At 41.7% G+C, this 17,013-nt stretch overlaps 1 protein-coding gene across 1 annotated transcript in view; it reads left to right on the top strand.

The window, feature by feature from the left end:
• C8B (complement C8 beta chain) overlaps positions 1-16,602 on the top strand; it is a 51,678-nt gene extending 35,076 nt beyond the window's left edge. The window contains exons 8-12 of the mRNA XM_061633166.1: positions 2,595-2,723; positions 6,795-6,958; positions 9,309-9,462; positions 13,054-13,122; positions 15,591-16,602. Coding sequence (XP_061489150.1) covers positions 2,595-2,723; positions 6,795-6,958; positions 9,309-9,462; positions 13,054-13,122; positions 15,591-15,739 — 665 coding nt within the window. The 3' untranslated portion in view covers positions 15,740-16,602. The remainder of the gene's footprint in view (positions 1-2,594; positions 2,724-6,794; positions 6,959-9,308; positions 9,463-13,053; positions 13,123-15,590) is intronic.
• The last annotated feature ends 411 nt before the right edge of the window (positions 16,603-17,013 follow it).

Here is a 17,013-nt window from a genome sequence, read left to right as displayed (position 1 = left end):
AACACACAAACATTAGAGAGGGGGAGCCCAGTATGACTTCTCGGAGAGCAAGAAATAGGTGCCGGTTTTGCTGGTGATCCCAGTTCATCGGGGTCCAAATAACGCCTTTCCGTCCAGGAGGGACCCGATAAATTCCTTGTCCTCCCAGGTTGCTGGCTATCCTTGGCATTATTTCGCATGTTGTTTGAAACATGGAGGCATGATGACAATTTTGTTTCTATGTCCACTTGGGTGGTAGTAATACTTGGAAGGATAGGGTTCATAGGATTATTCAACATATCAGACTGGGCAAAGAGTTTGGAAGGAGAGTTGGAGGGCTGGAGGCACAGCCAATTGGAGGACATTGAGCCTGGCACATAATTAGGTGAAGCTTTATCCACTTGCAAGTTTTCTAATAATGTTGTGAGACGAACCAGCCTGGAAGTAATGGCGATTTGCTCTGACTTTGGTAGGTCGCAAAAGGACTTAATCAACTGCGCTTCTTCCATATAAAAGGGTTCATTAGGAAATCTTTGAGAGCAAGGTGTCGTAAGCTCTGGGCAAAGCGACGAAGAGGGCATCTCTGTGCTGAGCGCACAGCTTGATGTACTGGCAGGTAGGGGCTGTGGAGAGTGGAGACTTTTAGTTATTGGTGTTGACTTGCAAAAAACTAAAGGTTGCGGTGTGATCTCATTTACGAAGTATCTCGTCACTGGGATCCCTACCTCCTCCAAAGCAGCTCTATTCTTGTAGACCACTCTTGCTAGGGTGGGGCTCGTAAAAGAAACGATAGCCCGTGCTGTTTCTCGCTTGGCAGTAGTTTAATGCTTTTAATGTGGTCAATGTGGAATCGGCCAGGAAGAAGTGAGTCTAGAAACTGCAATAAATGTCTTTTTCGGCAGAGCTGAGACTGCAAGCCAAGATGTTTTGGGTAATTTAACAATGCCACCATGTCTGGCATCAGAGTCAAGTTCCACTGGAGATGTGGTGAGCATTTCAAGTCTGGGGCGGCATTTTGGTCTGATCCTCCTTGGGGAACGATGCAATGATGAGCCCTGGATGTGTTCAAAGGGGCTAGATGTGAGAAGGAATTATCACACTTTTGAGTAGTTGTAGAGATTCCTTCGGATCGGGTCTTGTTTTCTGGGTTATCCTTCTTGTCCTTCTTGTCCTTCAAAAGTTCCTTAGATGTCTGTGATGAACCTGCCACCAGGATCTTGTTTAAAGGCTTGAGTAATTTGAATACCGGTTTAAAATCCATTTTTTTATACTGTGGAAATCTGGGATTTTTTATGTTCTTTGATTTTTTGAGGGAAATCTTCCCTTTCCTAGGCTTTGCTTTAATCCTGGTCCTTTTCTGCGACCTCATGTTACAGCCAACTCCTACCTCTTTACCACTCTTTCTCTGTATAAAATTCCCCATGCCATTTACCAGTGTAGTCAAGAGGTTGTTGCATTCAGAAATAAAAGTTTTGACTACATCCAGTTCTTCAAGGATCATAAAAAACCATCCTGTTGAGGGTATGATATTTATGCTGGGGGATGGGTCTACTACGTTGACTGGAGAAGGCAAGGGAGTAGTTTTAGGCAAACCCTCATCGCTCCCCTTGTTCGAGCCTTCACCCTGGGAACACCAGCGTTCAGCTGCCTCTATTTCTTTGGCCAGATTTAAAGACTCAGAAGACATCAAGCCATCCCTAAAACTATAATTGATATTTTTATAGTTTAAGGACCAGTCAAGAGCATGTTCTGTTAAAGCTGTTGGGAAAATCTGGGCTGTCTCCAATGTGGATAGCTGTTCGCTCTTAGGAGAAAAATACTGCGTGATCTTAGCTTGTCGGGTGTTTAAAGGGACCACGTCTGCTTCTGGCACTAGGCCAAGCTCTTTGTATCTTTTCCTGGTGAAGATCATTTTCCCTTTTTATTTTATTTTATCTAGCCTCGTTGGTACTAGAGAGTTTTCCCCAGGTTGTAAATTGGCGAGGGCAGAAGAATGCTCTTAATAAGACAGCTTATCTTGGCTGGAGTAGATTGTCAGGTGGAAACAAACTCTCGTCAGTTTTAGTAATTAATGGCTTTCCTCTTGCAACTTTACGCTTTATGCTCTTTACCTCCTCCAGCTAACATTTCATTATTTACTTCTTGTCTCCTGGACTTTTAAGGCTTTTTAAATGTTCTAGATTGATTTGAGGCTAGGCAGGAAAGAATAACTTGGAGCGTTAAAATAAAACTCACCCGGGGCTCTAGTCCCGGGTTACTTTAAAACTTTAAAACTATTAATAAAGGTTAGAAAGTTAATAAAACAGTAACCCGTCCAGATATTCAGACTTGTGTTTATATTAACCTGCCAAAAAGCCTCCTAGCAGAGGAGAGAGATAAATTTACTTGCGATAGTCGCCATCTTGCCCCGAATCGCTTAACAAACACAAATTTTCTGTCTCAGCAGCAGCAGTCCCCTGCAAACTGGATCCAGAAGATCAGAGGACACTCCAGAACAGCTGGGATAGAGTGGGGTATAGCCCTCATGCAAGTGGAAATGTCACCCACTCACGCAGTGGGGACCCTGGATCCAAACCAATATTCCTTTTAATAAACAATGTTCTCTTTTTGAAAAGGTTACTCTTTAAAAGATGTCCAGTCATGTACAAATAATGGAGTTAAAGCTGGTGTGGCAATCAAAGGCATTTATGTATCGGTTGGAATATCAGTTGCAGGTTGCAACGCCATTTTAAATGAAATTGGAGGTAATCATACAACAAATGAAAGGAATGTGAAAAATACTGCACTTTTTAACTTTTACATTTTTCACTGGCAAACAAAACACTTGTGTGGAAAAGGGAGAGATCTGTAATTGTTGATAAAGTATTAGTTCAAAGGTTATCATTTTGTAAAAAATATATTTTGAAATTTATCACTCTACCAGAAAAAACAATGAGCTACTATAATGTTTCAATGATAATTATGAAAATAGAAAATGGAGAAAGTAACAAGCTCTTTGTATATATCCTTCAAAATATACAAAAATAATAACACAAAAGAAGAAAGATAACGGGTGGTTCACCAACAGACTAAATAAGTCATTGTAAAGCACAACAGGATTCATCATCATCATCATCATATCATTCCACTGTAATTATGAACAAAGCCGAAAGCAGCCTTCCCCAACCTGTTGCCTTTCAGATATTTTGGACTACAACTTCAGTGGCCATGCTGGATGGGGTGCATTGGACTTGTAGTCCAAAATCTCTAGAAGAAATCAGAACGCTGATCTAGAGGAACTTTTTATCACCTGAATGTTCTGCCCAGTGTAGACTTTATTGTTGATAATGATGATTACTACTACATTTATTTAGTACTAGGGTAGTGTTAGGTTACATAGAAAAGCAGAATTTTAAAAGGAAGAATAGCCATTTCATCATGCTGGTTTTTCAAACTGCTTCATAAAGGAAAATTCCTTCTCATTGTCACTACTCATAAAATAATAATAATAACAATAATAACAATAAGTTTATTTATACCCCGCCTTTTGGCCAAAGGCCCTCAAGGCAGCTTACAAAAAACACAAATATAAAATACAATATAAAAATGCATCAATAAAAAAATACCAAATACAAAATACAATCTGCAAAAGTTAATGGTGGCTTTATCCATGGTACAAGTAACTGCATTTCTGTGTTAAATAATGAAACTAAGGATGAGAGAACTATCTTTCCATTACCATCTTCTTGAACCAGTAACACCAGCATAATGATATTTAGGGGGAAAACTACCTAGAACTACAAAAACCTGACAGTTGGCTCTTGAATCTTCATTGTTCATTATGAAAATAGCTGCATTAATTAGCAATGTATTGCTGATTCAGATCCTCCGTGGTGCAGAGTGGTAAGCGGCGGTAACGCAGCCAAAGCTCTGCTCACGGCTGGAGTTCGATTCCAACGGAAGGAGGAAGTCGACTCTCCGGTAAAAGGGGTCGAGGTCCACTCAGCCTTCCATCTATCCGTGGTCGGTAAAATGAGTACCCGGCATATGCTGGGGGGTAAAGAAAGGCCAGGGAAGGAACTGGCAATCCCACCCCATATATACGGCCTGCCTAGTAAACGTCGCAAGACGTCACCCTAAGAGTTGGAAACGACTTGCACTACAAGTGCGGGGACACCTTTACCTTTTTTATTGCTGATTCACTAAGAACTGATCCACACATGCATAGACATCATTTGATGACCGCAATGATGACTTGCCTGTATGAATGGAACATCTCAGATACCACCTTTTTCATAGCTACAATTTTCATACTGCCTCCCACCATCACAAATGCAACACTTTTCCAATGGAGTCAGTTCACCCTTTAGGAAGTAGTCATACAGTGTACAGTAATCAACTGTAGCTATGTTGGAGGGAGGGAATATGTTCACGCAAAGCATATCATGTCCTTTGCATACCTGATATATGTTCATTGGATGTTGTTTTTGCATAAGAATTCCACATGCATAGGCTCATATCACACAATCTGTACATTCCAAATTTGTGGTGTGCAGATTGTGCAACTTGGACCTGTGCACATTGGGACCTATGTGCACAAGGCACTTATCAAAATATGCCGTCCAGTGCATGGACATCAGGTGCACTCAGAGAGTGGGGCTGACTAGTATTATCATGATTCCCCACTCAGGATGTGCTAGAACTCCCCAATTTTAGGATTTGGTACCAAATTTTCCACTAATTCACTTATTTGCTATTGTTGTGGAACAGATTTTTATGAAGTGATTTCCATGGCTATTTTTGGAAATGATTTTTTTTAAAAAAAATCTGTCTAAAATGTTGTTATTAATATATATACATTTATCAATATTTCATTCAATTTATTTATTTATTTATTATTATTTGATTTATATCCCGCCCTTCCTCCCAGCAGGAGTCCAGGGTGGCAAACAGAAATGCTAAAAACACTTTAAAACATCATAAAAAGACCTTAAAATACATTAAAACAAAACAACATTAAAAACATTTAAAACAAGCTTTAAAAACATATTTTAAAAAATAAATAAATAAAAGGGTTAAAAACATATTATTAAACAAAATATATTAAAAGCAATTCTAACACAGACACAGACTGGGATAGGCCTCAACTTAAAAGGCTTGTTGAAAGAGGAAAGTCTTCAAGAGGTGCCGAAAAGATAGCAGAGATATTTCTGAGGGGGCAGGATGGATAAGTAAAAGCAGTAGCTTGCAGACAAAGAACGAACTTGAATCGATACCAGCATGTTAGGTCAATGGAAAGCTTTTGAACTGGCACTGGCCAACCAATCCCATCACCCCCACATATACAATTTAAAAAACGACTGCATAAGACTTTGAATTATTCCTTGGTTACTTACTGTTCAATGCATACATTCTGTCTATTGAAAAACATTGAATTTATGGTGATACAAGTGAACATTCATCACAACTTTACAGTGTCCCCACCTACCAATCCTGCAACAGATGAGAGAGATGCCTGCCTCTATACACTCTAAAATTGACCCTTTACACATGGCTATCCACCATTTCCCTACCTTATGCGCAATATTTCCATTCCCAGCTTGGGTACTTGATGGAATGCCACCCTGATCTCTGAGTGATCCTGGACAGCCCTAACCCATTGTGGTTACATTTATTGCTAGGCTGTATGTGTATACCCTAAAGTTATAAAGCTGCCACCAGTTTCAGAATGAAACACCTTTATAGTATTTGCTAAGAGACACTGTAGATTGTATTAGATTCAGTACCATTTATTTCTTCACCACCTCCCTGACTGATTTTATTTATGGTGTTCAGTAACCAAGCATAGGCATGCATATGGAACAATAAAAAACAAAATGATATTATTTTCAGGGGAGTATTTTTAAACCTTACAGATAGAAATAAGGTCTGATACAATACATCACTATACTACTCTCTCTAACTAAATCTCTTTCCTTCCCAGACCAACCTCCACCCTTTACCCCGCTTCCTAATCTAACTATCTATCCAAACTCCAGAATAAAACTAACTGACACTCTGACAAAACCTCTGGTATATTTTAAACACAAACACTCACTCATTTCCTCCTCCACATTGGAGGAACCAGCACCCAATCAGAAACGTTCATGCCAAACACTCACCCCCTAACATTCCATTTTACCCCTCCTTTCTCTACTTACCAAAAAAGTCCATATGTTAGCAAATAAACATCAACAGAACCAGGATTATATATTTACATAGTCTTGTGATGTCACATGCTCCACTTCACACCTCTGAACAGCCTGGAACAGGAATATTGTGCTGCTGTTCAGACTAGAGAAGCATTGAAGGAGAGCCCTCCCCAGGCCTTCTCTGCTGTGCTATATAGTACTAGAAGTTTGCTAGGTTCAACTGAGCATTTTATATCCAGGGGAGTTTTAAAACCAAGGGACTTCTATTTAGGTTCTAGAGCAGCCTTTCCCAACCAGTGTGCCTCCAGATGTTGTTGGACCACAACTCCCATCAGCCTCAGCCAGCATTGCCAATGGCTGAGGCTGATGGGAGATGTGGTCCAACAACATCTGGAGGCACACCGGTTGGGAAAGGCTGTTCTAGAGAGTAGGAAAGTGAAAGGTTATTCATTTTCCTTTCTGTTACTCCTGAAACATCCTGGGCTCCCTATTAGGGAGCCATCATTCCCTCTGAAGTGTTATGTTTGTGGGAGATCTAGTCACTCATGTCAGTCATTGTTTAATATTACAGAAATCAAATTATAAATATATATATATGCAAACCCACAGATGTACTGAACTGATGTATTGATTGTGCTTCTACAGAAAACACAGCAGAAAAGAAATTTGTGGAAGACTTTGTTGCCCTTGTTCGTGGAGGTGCAAGCGAGCATGTTACAACCCTTGCTTACAAAGACCTGCCAACTGCAGAACTGATGCAAGAGTGGGGAGATGCTGTTCAGTACAACCCTGAAATTATCCGGATGAAGGTGGCATTAAGCAATCACATAGCTGCATTGACAAACTCCAAGACATTCTGGGAAATAAGGCTTATAAGTTCGCTGACATTTCAGAATATGAATTTCAAATTTTCACATTGGTTTTGGAACTTTCAAAATTTCACATTTGTTTCTAAGGCTTGGATCCAGAGAAGTGCTTGGAAGCAGTCAGTAGGGAGTGTCTTCCCACCTCCTCTTTTCCCAAGGAGCTCCCAAGCTCCTCCTATGGGTCAGGGAACTCTAAAAGAAGATGCCTTCACCTGATTTTTTGTGATACCCCTGCATCCCATTCAGGAGGTTCCCCAGCCCCTAGGAGAGGTTTTTCTGAAGGGGGAAGGGGTGGGAAAATCACATTCTACTGACCTCCTCCCACTGGCACTTCTTTGGATTGAATCCTAAGGGTTTAACCTCAAGATGGGCAATCTGGTGCCCTAGGGCCACAAATAGCCCTCAGCCTAATCTCAAAACCCCTCTGTAAACTAAGAATTTGAGATGTCTGGCAAGAGCAAACTGTTCCTCACTTGGTGGAGAGAGAGGACAGTTCAGAAAGAGAGAGAAAGGGTGGTAGCAGACAAAGAAAGAAAACAGGGAGCTTTGTTTGGCCCCACCCATCAACAAGTGACCCCCAATTGGTTAGCCTCATGGGAAGGAAGCCCTTGACAGAGAATAGGTCCCCAAACTCTGGTTTAAACAGTAGCTCTTAAAATTTGATTTGGGAGTGAGGATAGAGGTCAGGTATTAACTGTAAAATCAGTTCATGAATTTTGCATGGAAATCCTATTCTAATGTTATATTGGTAATTTTAAAGGAAATATCAATATTTTGAAAGGAAATGTTGATAAAGGAAATATCGATAAAATTATCATTCTTCATTTTAGAGGTGGATTTTTTTAAAACAAACAAATTTGAAAATAGCCACAGAAAATTGCAACATAACAATCCAATATGCAATGATAGAGAGTAAGTAAATTAATAGAAAATTCTGTATCAAATCCAAATTGGGCCAAATTCCCTAAAAACAACTGCTTGGGGGCTTAGTCGGGAGAGCAGTGAGTAGTTGCACAGCGGGGTCAGACCAGTGAGGGGCCTTCTGAGTCCCTGACACTTTTGGCCATTGCCTAACCTGGTTGACCACTGACACTGGGCCAGAAGCCTTAGCCAGCATGGCCAATGGTCAGAGTTGATGGGAGCTATAGTCCAAAACATCTAGAGAGCACCACTTTGGCTACTCCTGCCCTGCAATCACTTGGGGATGTTGGAGCAAAGGAAGGCCTAAGTCAGAAGAGCAACCACCTGACTGACTCTGCAGACTAAATGTATATTTTCTGCTAGTCCTTATTCTGTGGTTTACACTCATAGACCCAACATCATTACAAGGAAGTTATCCTGTCCAGTTTTTCATTCTCCTGATGTCACTTATTATATATATGTTTATACAGTGTTTGTGTGTACATAGATATAGATATATATATATTTTTAAATGAAATAGTGGTATACAAATATGTTTATAAATAAAAATATTTATATACCACTTACAATTAAAAACAACAACTTCAAGGCAGTGCATACAATATTAAACATACCATAAAGCACTTGACACAAATCTGAGGTGATAGAGCCACCTTATGATGATGATGGTGATGACGATTGTTTTGTACATGTCTCTGTCTTCGCACAAATGAGTGATGAGAAGGGAGCCCAACATTCCTGCCTTGCCTCACATTTCAAACTAACCCTAGGATATGGGGAGTTGCATTCTCACCACTTTTCTGTGGTGGCTGTTCGCCATCTTTGTCATCACTTCAGATATTCGCTGAGTCCAGCGTGAAGCCTGGTGGCCGGCATGTCATTTCCCCCCAGAAGGGCAGCTGAACAGGTTCACTGCTCCAGCATAGACCCCTCCTGGGAATAGGGTCACCCCCACAAGGCAAATCTTGGGTAAAGAGGCAGAACAATGCAGGTGCATGGTATCCTGCACTAGATCAGGCAGTCTTTGGAGGAGGCTAGTTTTCACACTTCCAAGCTTGTGTTAAGGTATTGGAGTAGGTACATGGACACCTGTGTAGGAAGCATGCCCTGTGTTGCAAAAGACAGTGAAAGGCCATGAAAGCTCTGTAACGGAGCACACATGTTACATGCAACCCCTGGCTCAGTTTTCCAATAGGGCTGGAAAAGACTCCTGCCTGAAACCCTGGAGAGCCACCACCAGTCAGCGTAGGCAGCACTGAGCTAGATGAGGAAACAGTGTGAGTCAGCACGAAAACAGCTTCCAACCTCTGATTTGTCCTGCTCATATTGTTTGTATACACAGCATGTTCCCGTGTTTTTCATCCCAATATAGGTGGAGCCGCTGTACGAATTAGTGACTGCGACCACCTTTGCAAATGCAAATACTCTGAAACAAAACTTGAGGCGAGCCCTGGAAGAATTCCAACAGGAAACCAGTAGCTGTCACTGTGCTCAGTGCCAGGGCAATGGAAACCCTTTTTTGAAAGGTAAGATCTGGCCTCTAACCTTTCTTGTCCGATATCGGTGATCAGAGTGCGTGCTTTGCCCTGACTGTCTTCATTTTCCCATTAAATATTATGAAGGATATATCATAAGATGAGATTTTCATTTAAATGTCACTATTGTTTCATGGGCAGCGCATCAAGATAATGGACTGCACTACTTTGGCAAGTGGAATGTAATCTTAATCATTTACATTTAGGAAGGCTTTTCCAACTCAATTATGCATAAAACACAAAGTTGCAATCTGCTTGAAATCTCTTTCGGAAATAGCTTTGCTAAGCTTAGCAAGCTGACTAGCTCTCTGGCCATTAATTAGTGCTTCTCCCAGCTCTTGGAAGATGAAATGCCATCTGCAACTGCTAAAGACTGTTATCATTATCATCGCCAGAGATTCTGCATTGAGCGCTTTCCCCTATTCCCATTTTGGGCTGCTTTCGCTTTGAAGATGACACTGGCTCCACAGCACAGGAGGAAATAATTTTTAATTGTAATAAAATTAGTAGCTTGGACACATGAAGCTGTCTTGTACTTAGTGAGGCTACTGACAGATCAAGAATTATCTACGCTGATTATAAGCAGCTATGCAGTGTCTCAATGCAAAGACAGGAACATGGGAAATGGTTTTATACCAAGTCAGACTATTTGCCCATCTGGCTCAGTAGGGCCAACTCTGATTAACAGGAGCTCTCTTCAAGGGTTCAGGCAGGGGTCTTTCATATCACCTTCCTTAACTGAAGATGCCAGAGATTTGGGACCTTCTGTGTGTATAGAATGGGTTCTATCTGTCAAGAATAGCTACCTTTGTTATCTTTGGTCAAGCTAAAATGGTTCAACCAGAGGGAATTCTGGGAGCTTTGTGGATCCCTGGGACTCCCAGCTGAGGAAGACCCGCAGCACAGTGCCAGACAGGCAATTTACAAATGTCAAGAAGATGCAACTGAACCTTAGCTGTTATCTCTTATCTGCTTCCTGAGATCAAAAGTGAGGAAGAGGGGGTATTGTAGATTAGGACCCCTGGGTGGGACTGTCTAGCTCCCCCTTATCTTCAAAGGAGGGGATCACTGAAGGGGCACCTAGGATGTCTGGCCCCTCTTATCTTCAAAGGAGGGGATCACGGAAGGGGCCCCAGGATGGCTAATTGGCCCCCCTCCCTGTTGACCACTAAACTCCATAAAAATGAAGGATGATCCTTCAGTTGTTGTTCCCTATTTCCATCTACCTTGACTCGTCTAAGGATTTCCAGTAAAAAGCCATTGGGAACCAGGCTACCATACTGTGAGTAGAAAATCTTAGACTAGGAAGCTTTTGTTGTGTTCTTTTGTCTGTATTGAATCTCTCACCTTTGTTATTCCAATGTATCTCGTGTAGCCCTGCTGGGGCGATTAACTTTGAGGAAACAAAAGCTGCTCTCTTTTTATATATCTTTCTTTTCTTTTGAATAAACTTCCCTTTTTTAACTGGTGTGTATTTCTTGAAAACTAGTGATTCTAAATCCAGTCTTTGATCGCTGAACGCTACTGATTAAGGTTGATTAGTGTGGTTTAACGCTCCAGAGTAGAGGCTATAACAAGTAGTCTTGTCATGGAATTCTGTTGGCGCTCTGAGGTCCCCTTCCTCAGAGTAGAAAGCTGGAAAAGGGGTGATGGCAGTTACTACCATGACTTAATCCTGAAAGGAGGGAGAGTTTGCCTGGGAAGCAGAGACCCAAAGGTGTTGGGACTGTTCTCAGAAGCAAAGAACCCCCTTGGGGTGCTGAGGTCAAGGAATCCCAGGGGGGCAATCTTTGACACTATCATTGTGCTGCAGTCTCCCCTCTCCCTCCATACTGCCTGATACCCATTTTAGCTAAAGTGCTAGAGAATGAAGGGGGGGGGCTTTTGAATGCAAAGATTGTTCCTATCAGCATGAAAACACATAGGGCATATACAGGTTATATCTGTAACAATTTGAGTGCCAACCTGATGCCCTCCAGATGTTTTGGACTACAACACCCATCAGCCCCAGTCAACACAGGAGTTGGGATTTAAAACATGGGAATTAGAATTAGGCGGGTTGTAGTCCAAAACTTCTGGAGAGTACCAGGTTGGCAAAGGCTGCTCTAGTCAGTTTGTCTTGCTAATGGTGTGTCCATCTAGGAAACTTCTCATACTTTCTGTGTGTGTGCATACTAGGGTTGCCAGGTTCAGGGCCTGAGACTGATCCTGTATCTTTAGGAGAAGAGAAAGTCAGCCAAGTGCAGGTGTTCTTACAATACTGTAATGGGAAAAACCACAAGGTGGAATTCTCCCTTCCCCCTGCACAACTTTTAAAGATACAGAAGACCTCTTGGTTGCCAGGCCCAGCCTCCAAGAGGTCTTCTGTATCTTTAAAAGTTGTGGAGGGGGGAGGGAGAATTCCACCTTGTGGTTTTTCCCATTACAGTGTTGCAAGAACACCTGCACTTGGCTGACTTTCTCTTCTCCTAAAGATACAGGATCATTCTCAGGCCATGAACCTGGCAACCCTAGTGCATACATGCACATACACACACACACCGTGTTGGCAGTAGGGAATTAGGAGAAGGTGGGTGCTGGTGCCATGAAATCTACAGGTGTTACTATGCTACCTGAGTATGCCAGAAATCTGAAGTAGCTTCCATGCAGAAGACAGCTGGATTACTTTCTACAAGTCCTACAAGCACTTTTGACACATTGAATCCTGATGACTCCTGCTTGCACTTGGGCTCTTTGGCATACTACAAATGCGATGACTGCATTGTCCAATTATATAGGCTGCTTTAGGGCAGGGATTTATGTCCCTTCAATTGCCTTCATTTCTAATGTCATGAAACTTACACCTCTCACAATGCTGCTTCTGTTTTGTATCAGCTAAGCTTAGTAATGCTCAAAGATTAAACACGTATATCCAGACATCGTGGAATGAGGACTTTTATACATGCAGCACAAATTGGACACAGTTCACCAGCCATGATTTGTGATGTGCCAGGAGTTCTGACAGCTTTCCCCCACCCCATTTTTTTGAAGCAGACAGCAAAAAGCATGAGGCATACCAAGACCCTGATAGATAGCTATACATTGTTGATGGGTTGCATTTGACGTAGTGAATCACAGGTTGTGCAGGCCTGCTCCAGATCAGCACTTTTCAGCCTCAGACCCATCCTCAACCAAAACATGAAATAAATGGGGACCTTTTTCTTTGTTTACTGTTAGATCAGGCCACAACCAAGTAGCGGGTCCTGACCCACCAGCTGAAGACCAATGCTCTACGTAAGCATCCCTTCAACATTGTACTGAGACACAAGTGAGGAGCACTCCCATTTGTAGTCCTCTTCCACAAGCGCAGTGTCAGCTCTCCTGCATTGTTACTGCCACTTTGGGAAGGGCTGGGTTGGAGCAGTAGCAACAGGAGGGGGGACCTGATACAGTACTGATGGCTTCCAATACCTCCTGCAGTATGAAACTCTTCAGATGCTCCATTAGAGACTGTATGTGTGTGTGTGTGCGTGCGCGCATGCATGTGTGTGTGTGTAAAATGGATTCAGAAGTACTGCTGATTCTACCTAAAATGTTTTTCAGGAACTCACTGTGAGTGTACATGCCCCCTAGGACATCGAGGTCTCGCATGTGAAAACACACTAAGAACAGGTAAGATATTAACATTAATGTGTATATATATATATATATAGTGGTGGTGGTACTGTCCTCCAGGTTTAGGCCATGTGGTGCCAATGTGTCCAGAGAGTATTGTATCTTAACAAAAAAAGTGGAGCAACCAGTTGCAAAGCATTTTAACATCGAGGGTCACAGCCTGTTGGACTTTTCCATAACAGCGATAGAGATGCCAGCAGATCCAGCAGCATTGACTAAAAGGGAGAACTTTTGGATATACTCTCTGGACACATTGGCACCACATGGCCTGAACCTGGAGGACAGTACCACCACTACTTAGCTTCTGCAAGTGAAGCCCCTCTGAGCATTCCATCCTCAAAGCTCTATAACTGCCACCTTGGTAACAGCATTTGTATGTTGGCAGCTGATGAAGGCGGAAGCTGAAACGTTTTGTTAATATAATAAAAACCTCTGTTTTGTTAAACACAATTATGTTCATATATACAGCAAGGTTGCATTTATTTATTTTATTTAAAAGTATTTGTGCACTGCTTTATATTTAAAGTATCCAAAGCAGTTTGAGTCCTTTTCTGACATAGCTAAAAAGCTATCTTGAAGTAAATGATTATGATTATGATTATGAATTACATTTGTATCCCACCCCCTAGCCGAAGCTCTGTAAATCCAATTCTACAAGATGCATTTTTGGTTGGTGGGGTTGCATCTCAATGTTCATGTTCTTCTGAATATCCGTGCTACACCAAGTCCCTTCCAGATGTTTTGGACTTTACCTCTATTCAACCCCAGCTAGCATAGTCAAGGGTTGGGGATGGTGGGAGTTATAACCCACAACATCTGGAGGGCACCATGTTGGATATCCCTGTGCCACACAAATCCTGAGATGTCCTAGGACCATGTGTTCCTTACTTGTTACTAGTCTGGCCTGCCTGCTTCCCCCTGCCAGCACAGGGAAGCCTCTCACCTGAAAAAGGAAACCTTTGAAGTTACAGATCAGGCCAGCTGACTGCCAATCCATGCTGTTCAAGCTGTCCCTCCTCAATGGTTGTCAGCCTCTCACCTGAAAAGGGAGAGATCTGAAGTGAGGTTGGGTAAGCTGACAGTCCACCTGATCTGTGCCTTCAAGAACCTTTTGGCAACCCTGTTTAGGTGGACCCCTGCCCTGGGCTGGACAATCCCCTGCCTGAGGAGAGGCACCTTTTGAAAACATGGACTGATATCATCTGGACCATCTGCATGTTCAAAGCTCCCTCTGCTAACGTGGGGAGCATTTCCCATTCTTAGCAGCCTTCCCAACTTAGAAGGGGGAGCTTTGAAGGGTTCCCATACATGTTTCTGTAGGGCCCAATTGTTGTTCATTGTTGCTGGCTGCTGCTGCTGTTGTTCTTAATTTTAGTTATGTACAATTTTTGCTTCAAGGAGTTTAGAGTAGCTTAAATAGTTATTCCTTACCTCACCATCCATTCATCCTGACAGGTAGACTGGATTGAGTGATGATGATCAAGCTCAAGATCACCAGTGAGCTTCAAGACTTCCTTAGCTTGACACTATAACCTCTGTACCACACTGCTGTCAATACTACACTAACCTTCCCCAAGCTGATATGTTTTGGATTACATTGGTCCTGACCACTGGCCATGCTGGCTGGAACTTATGCAAATTGCAGTCCAAGATATCTGGAAGGCACCCAGTTGGGAAAGACAGCACTACACCATGACACATCTCAAAATATGGCTCAGTATCAATATTGCAGCAACATGCTGATAGCCTTAGAAAAGAAGGTAGCAGTATAATGTAGAGGCACGCAGGATGCTTCCAGTTAGGGGCTTCATATTATAAATGGTCTGTTGGCAAAAAGGGTTTTTGTCCCCATGGCAAGAGTAAATCTAGATTAAATTGGGGGAGAGGTTACTGATTGCCATTTTGATGCCAAAGATGGCATGCGGATGCTGGAAATAACTTGCATGCATAAGCAGCACTGATCCCACAATAAACAAACATCCACCTTGAAGCATCCCGAGTCATATCATATGTAAACTGCCTGTTCCTTTAAGCTGAGTAAGGGTATATTTATGTGGCCATTTTTTAAGTGTTGGGGTACGAGGAAGTTATGCCTCAGTATGAATTGACTTTGAGAAAGCACCTTTATGAAATAAGATTTCAAGTTGCTACACCCTGAATAATGTCCCAAGACTTGCAAAATGTTACATGAATCAGTAGTAGTATGTATGATAATGAAATGCCTTTTGGATTCAGATATAGTTCTCAACATCATGGTAATCTTGCTGTGCTGTTCAACATACCACTTTGATGCCTGGTCATTCTCATTGTATCCAAGCACATTGCAAGTGTAGAACCCTATGTAAGAATACCTAAATAAAGAAAGCTAGCAGACAAGAATCATATAAAGTGGGACTGACATTGGGCCATTGCCCAATTATTTAATACAATTATAGAAACCATGATTTTATTCCTCATTATTCCAGATGTTGCTGTAGATGGGAACTGGAGCTGTTGGTCCAACTGGTCTGCAAGTTCTGGGAGACAACGGACAAGAAGACGGGAATGTAACAATCCCACAGCCCAAAATCGTGGAAAGCCATGCTCAGGGCTAAATACTGAAACTGCTGAGTGAGTTACTTGGAAGATCCAGATAAGGACAGTTTCATAATATTATACAGGCCATAAAAGTGCCCCCCCCATAGTATTAAGACCAATTTCCACAACTTGTTTGTTTGTTTTGTTTTTAAATGGTTTAAAATTTTAAATGACTGCGGTCTAAACTATAATTCCCTATCAGGAATGGAGACTCTGCTATGTCAATGGATATATGTTTTCCCATTCAGTTCATGGAGAGGATGAATTGCATGAGCAGTGTTGCTGCCCCCTTGTGCAAAACATTTGTGTGCATATCTGAAGGAATATATATGACCTTTTGAACAAGAATATAAATCATATGGAATATATATATTAAGAAATTCACACCTTTTCCAGACAGTTAAACAAAGCAATACCTAGTTTACTGTTTGGCTGAATTTCAATCGACTATTTTCCATGAATACCAAAAAATACAGTTTTTCTAATATTCACTGGAGGGTGCTTCATCCTGCTGAGATAAATGAAAGCTTTAAATCTCAATCAAAGCAGCCTCATCAAATGTGAAACTTGAATCCAATGTGGTGGTGATATATCCAGTTTCCCATTTATTGCATTGAACGTAAATTGTTTAACCAATTAGATATTGCCTTAAAGGGGGCAAAGTGAATTGTGAAGTGCTCTCAAATACCTCTGTGACACCCAATAATTTCAAAGCTGTGTAATAATGATATGCTTATTCATTGGATGATTTGTCCCTGTAGGTTACTCTGTAAAAGAAATACATTCACAAGTATCCTGGAACTTAATAATATAAAAAAATGAAATGAAATAAATTAAATTCATAACGATTATGGGCAAAACTCATGATCTGCACAAATAAAGATTAGTCATTATTCTGTATGTTGAGAGTAAACATGTTGCATTAGGAGTGATGTTTACAATGGTCAGTTGCAAAAGAGAAAAGGCCACCTGTTATGTACTTTTAATCGTTGGGTAACAGAGGGGAATTTTGGCTGGTGCAGGTGATCTTGCACATTTCAAGAGTTGGAAAATGGACTGCCTTCAAGTTGATCCCAACTTATGGTGACCCTATGAATAGGGTTTTCATGGTAAGTGGCATTCAGAAGTGGTTTACCATTGCCTCCCTCTGAAGCTGAGAGGCAGTGACTGTCCCAAGGCACCCAGTGAGCTTCATGGCTGTGTGGGGATTCAAACCCTGGTCTTCCAGGTCATAGTCCAGCAACTTAAACACTTCACCACACTGGCTCTTTCAAGAGTTACACCTGCTGAAATTCAGAGCTTGGAAAAGTT

Source organism: Rhineura floridana, chromosome 6, assembly GCF_030035675.1.
Source record: "Rhineura floridana isolate rRhiFlo1 chromosome 6, rRhiFlo1.hap2, whole genome shotgun sequence".
Classification (NCBI taxonomy): Eukaryota; Metazoa; Chordata; class Lepidosauria; order Squamata; family Rhineuridae; genus Rhineura; species Rhineura floridana.
This window is presented reverse-complemented; position numbering and strand designations above follow the sequence as displayed.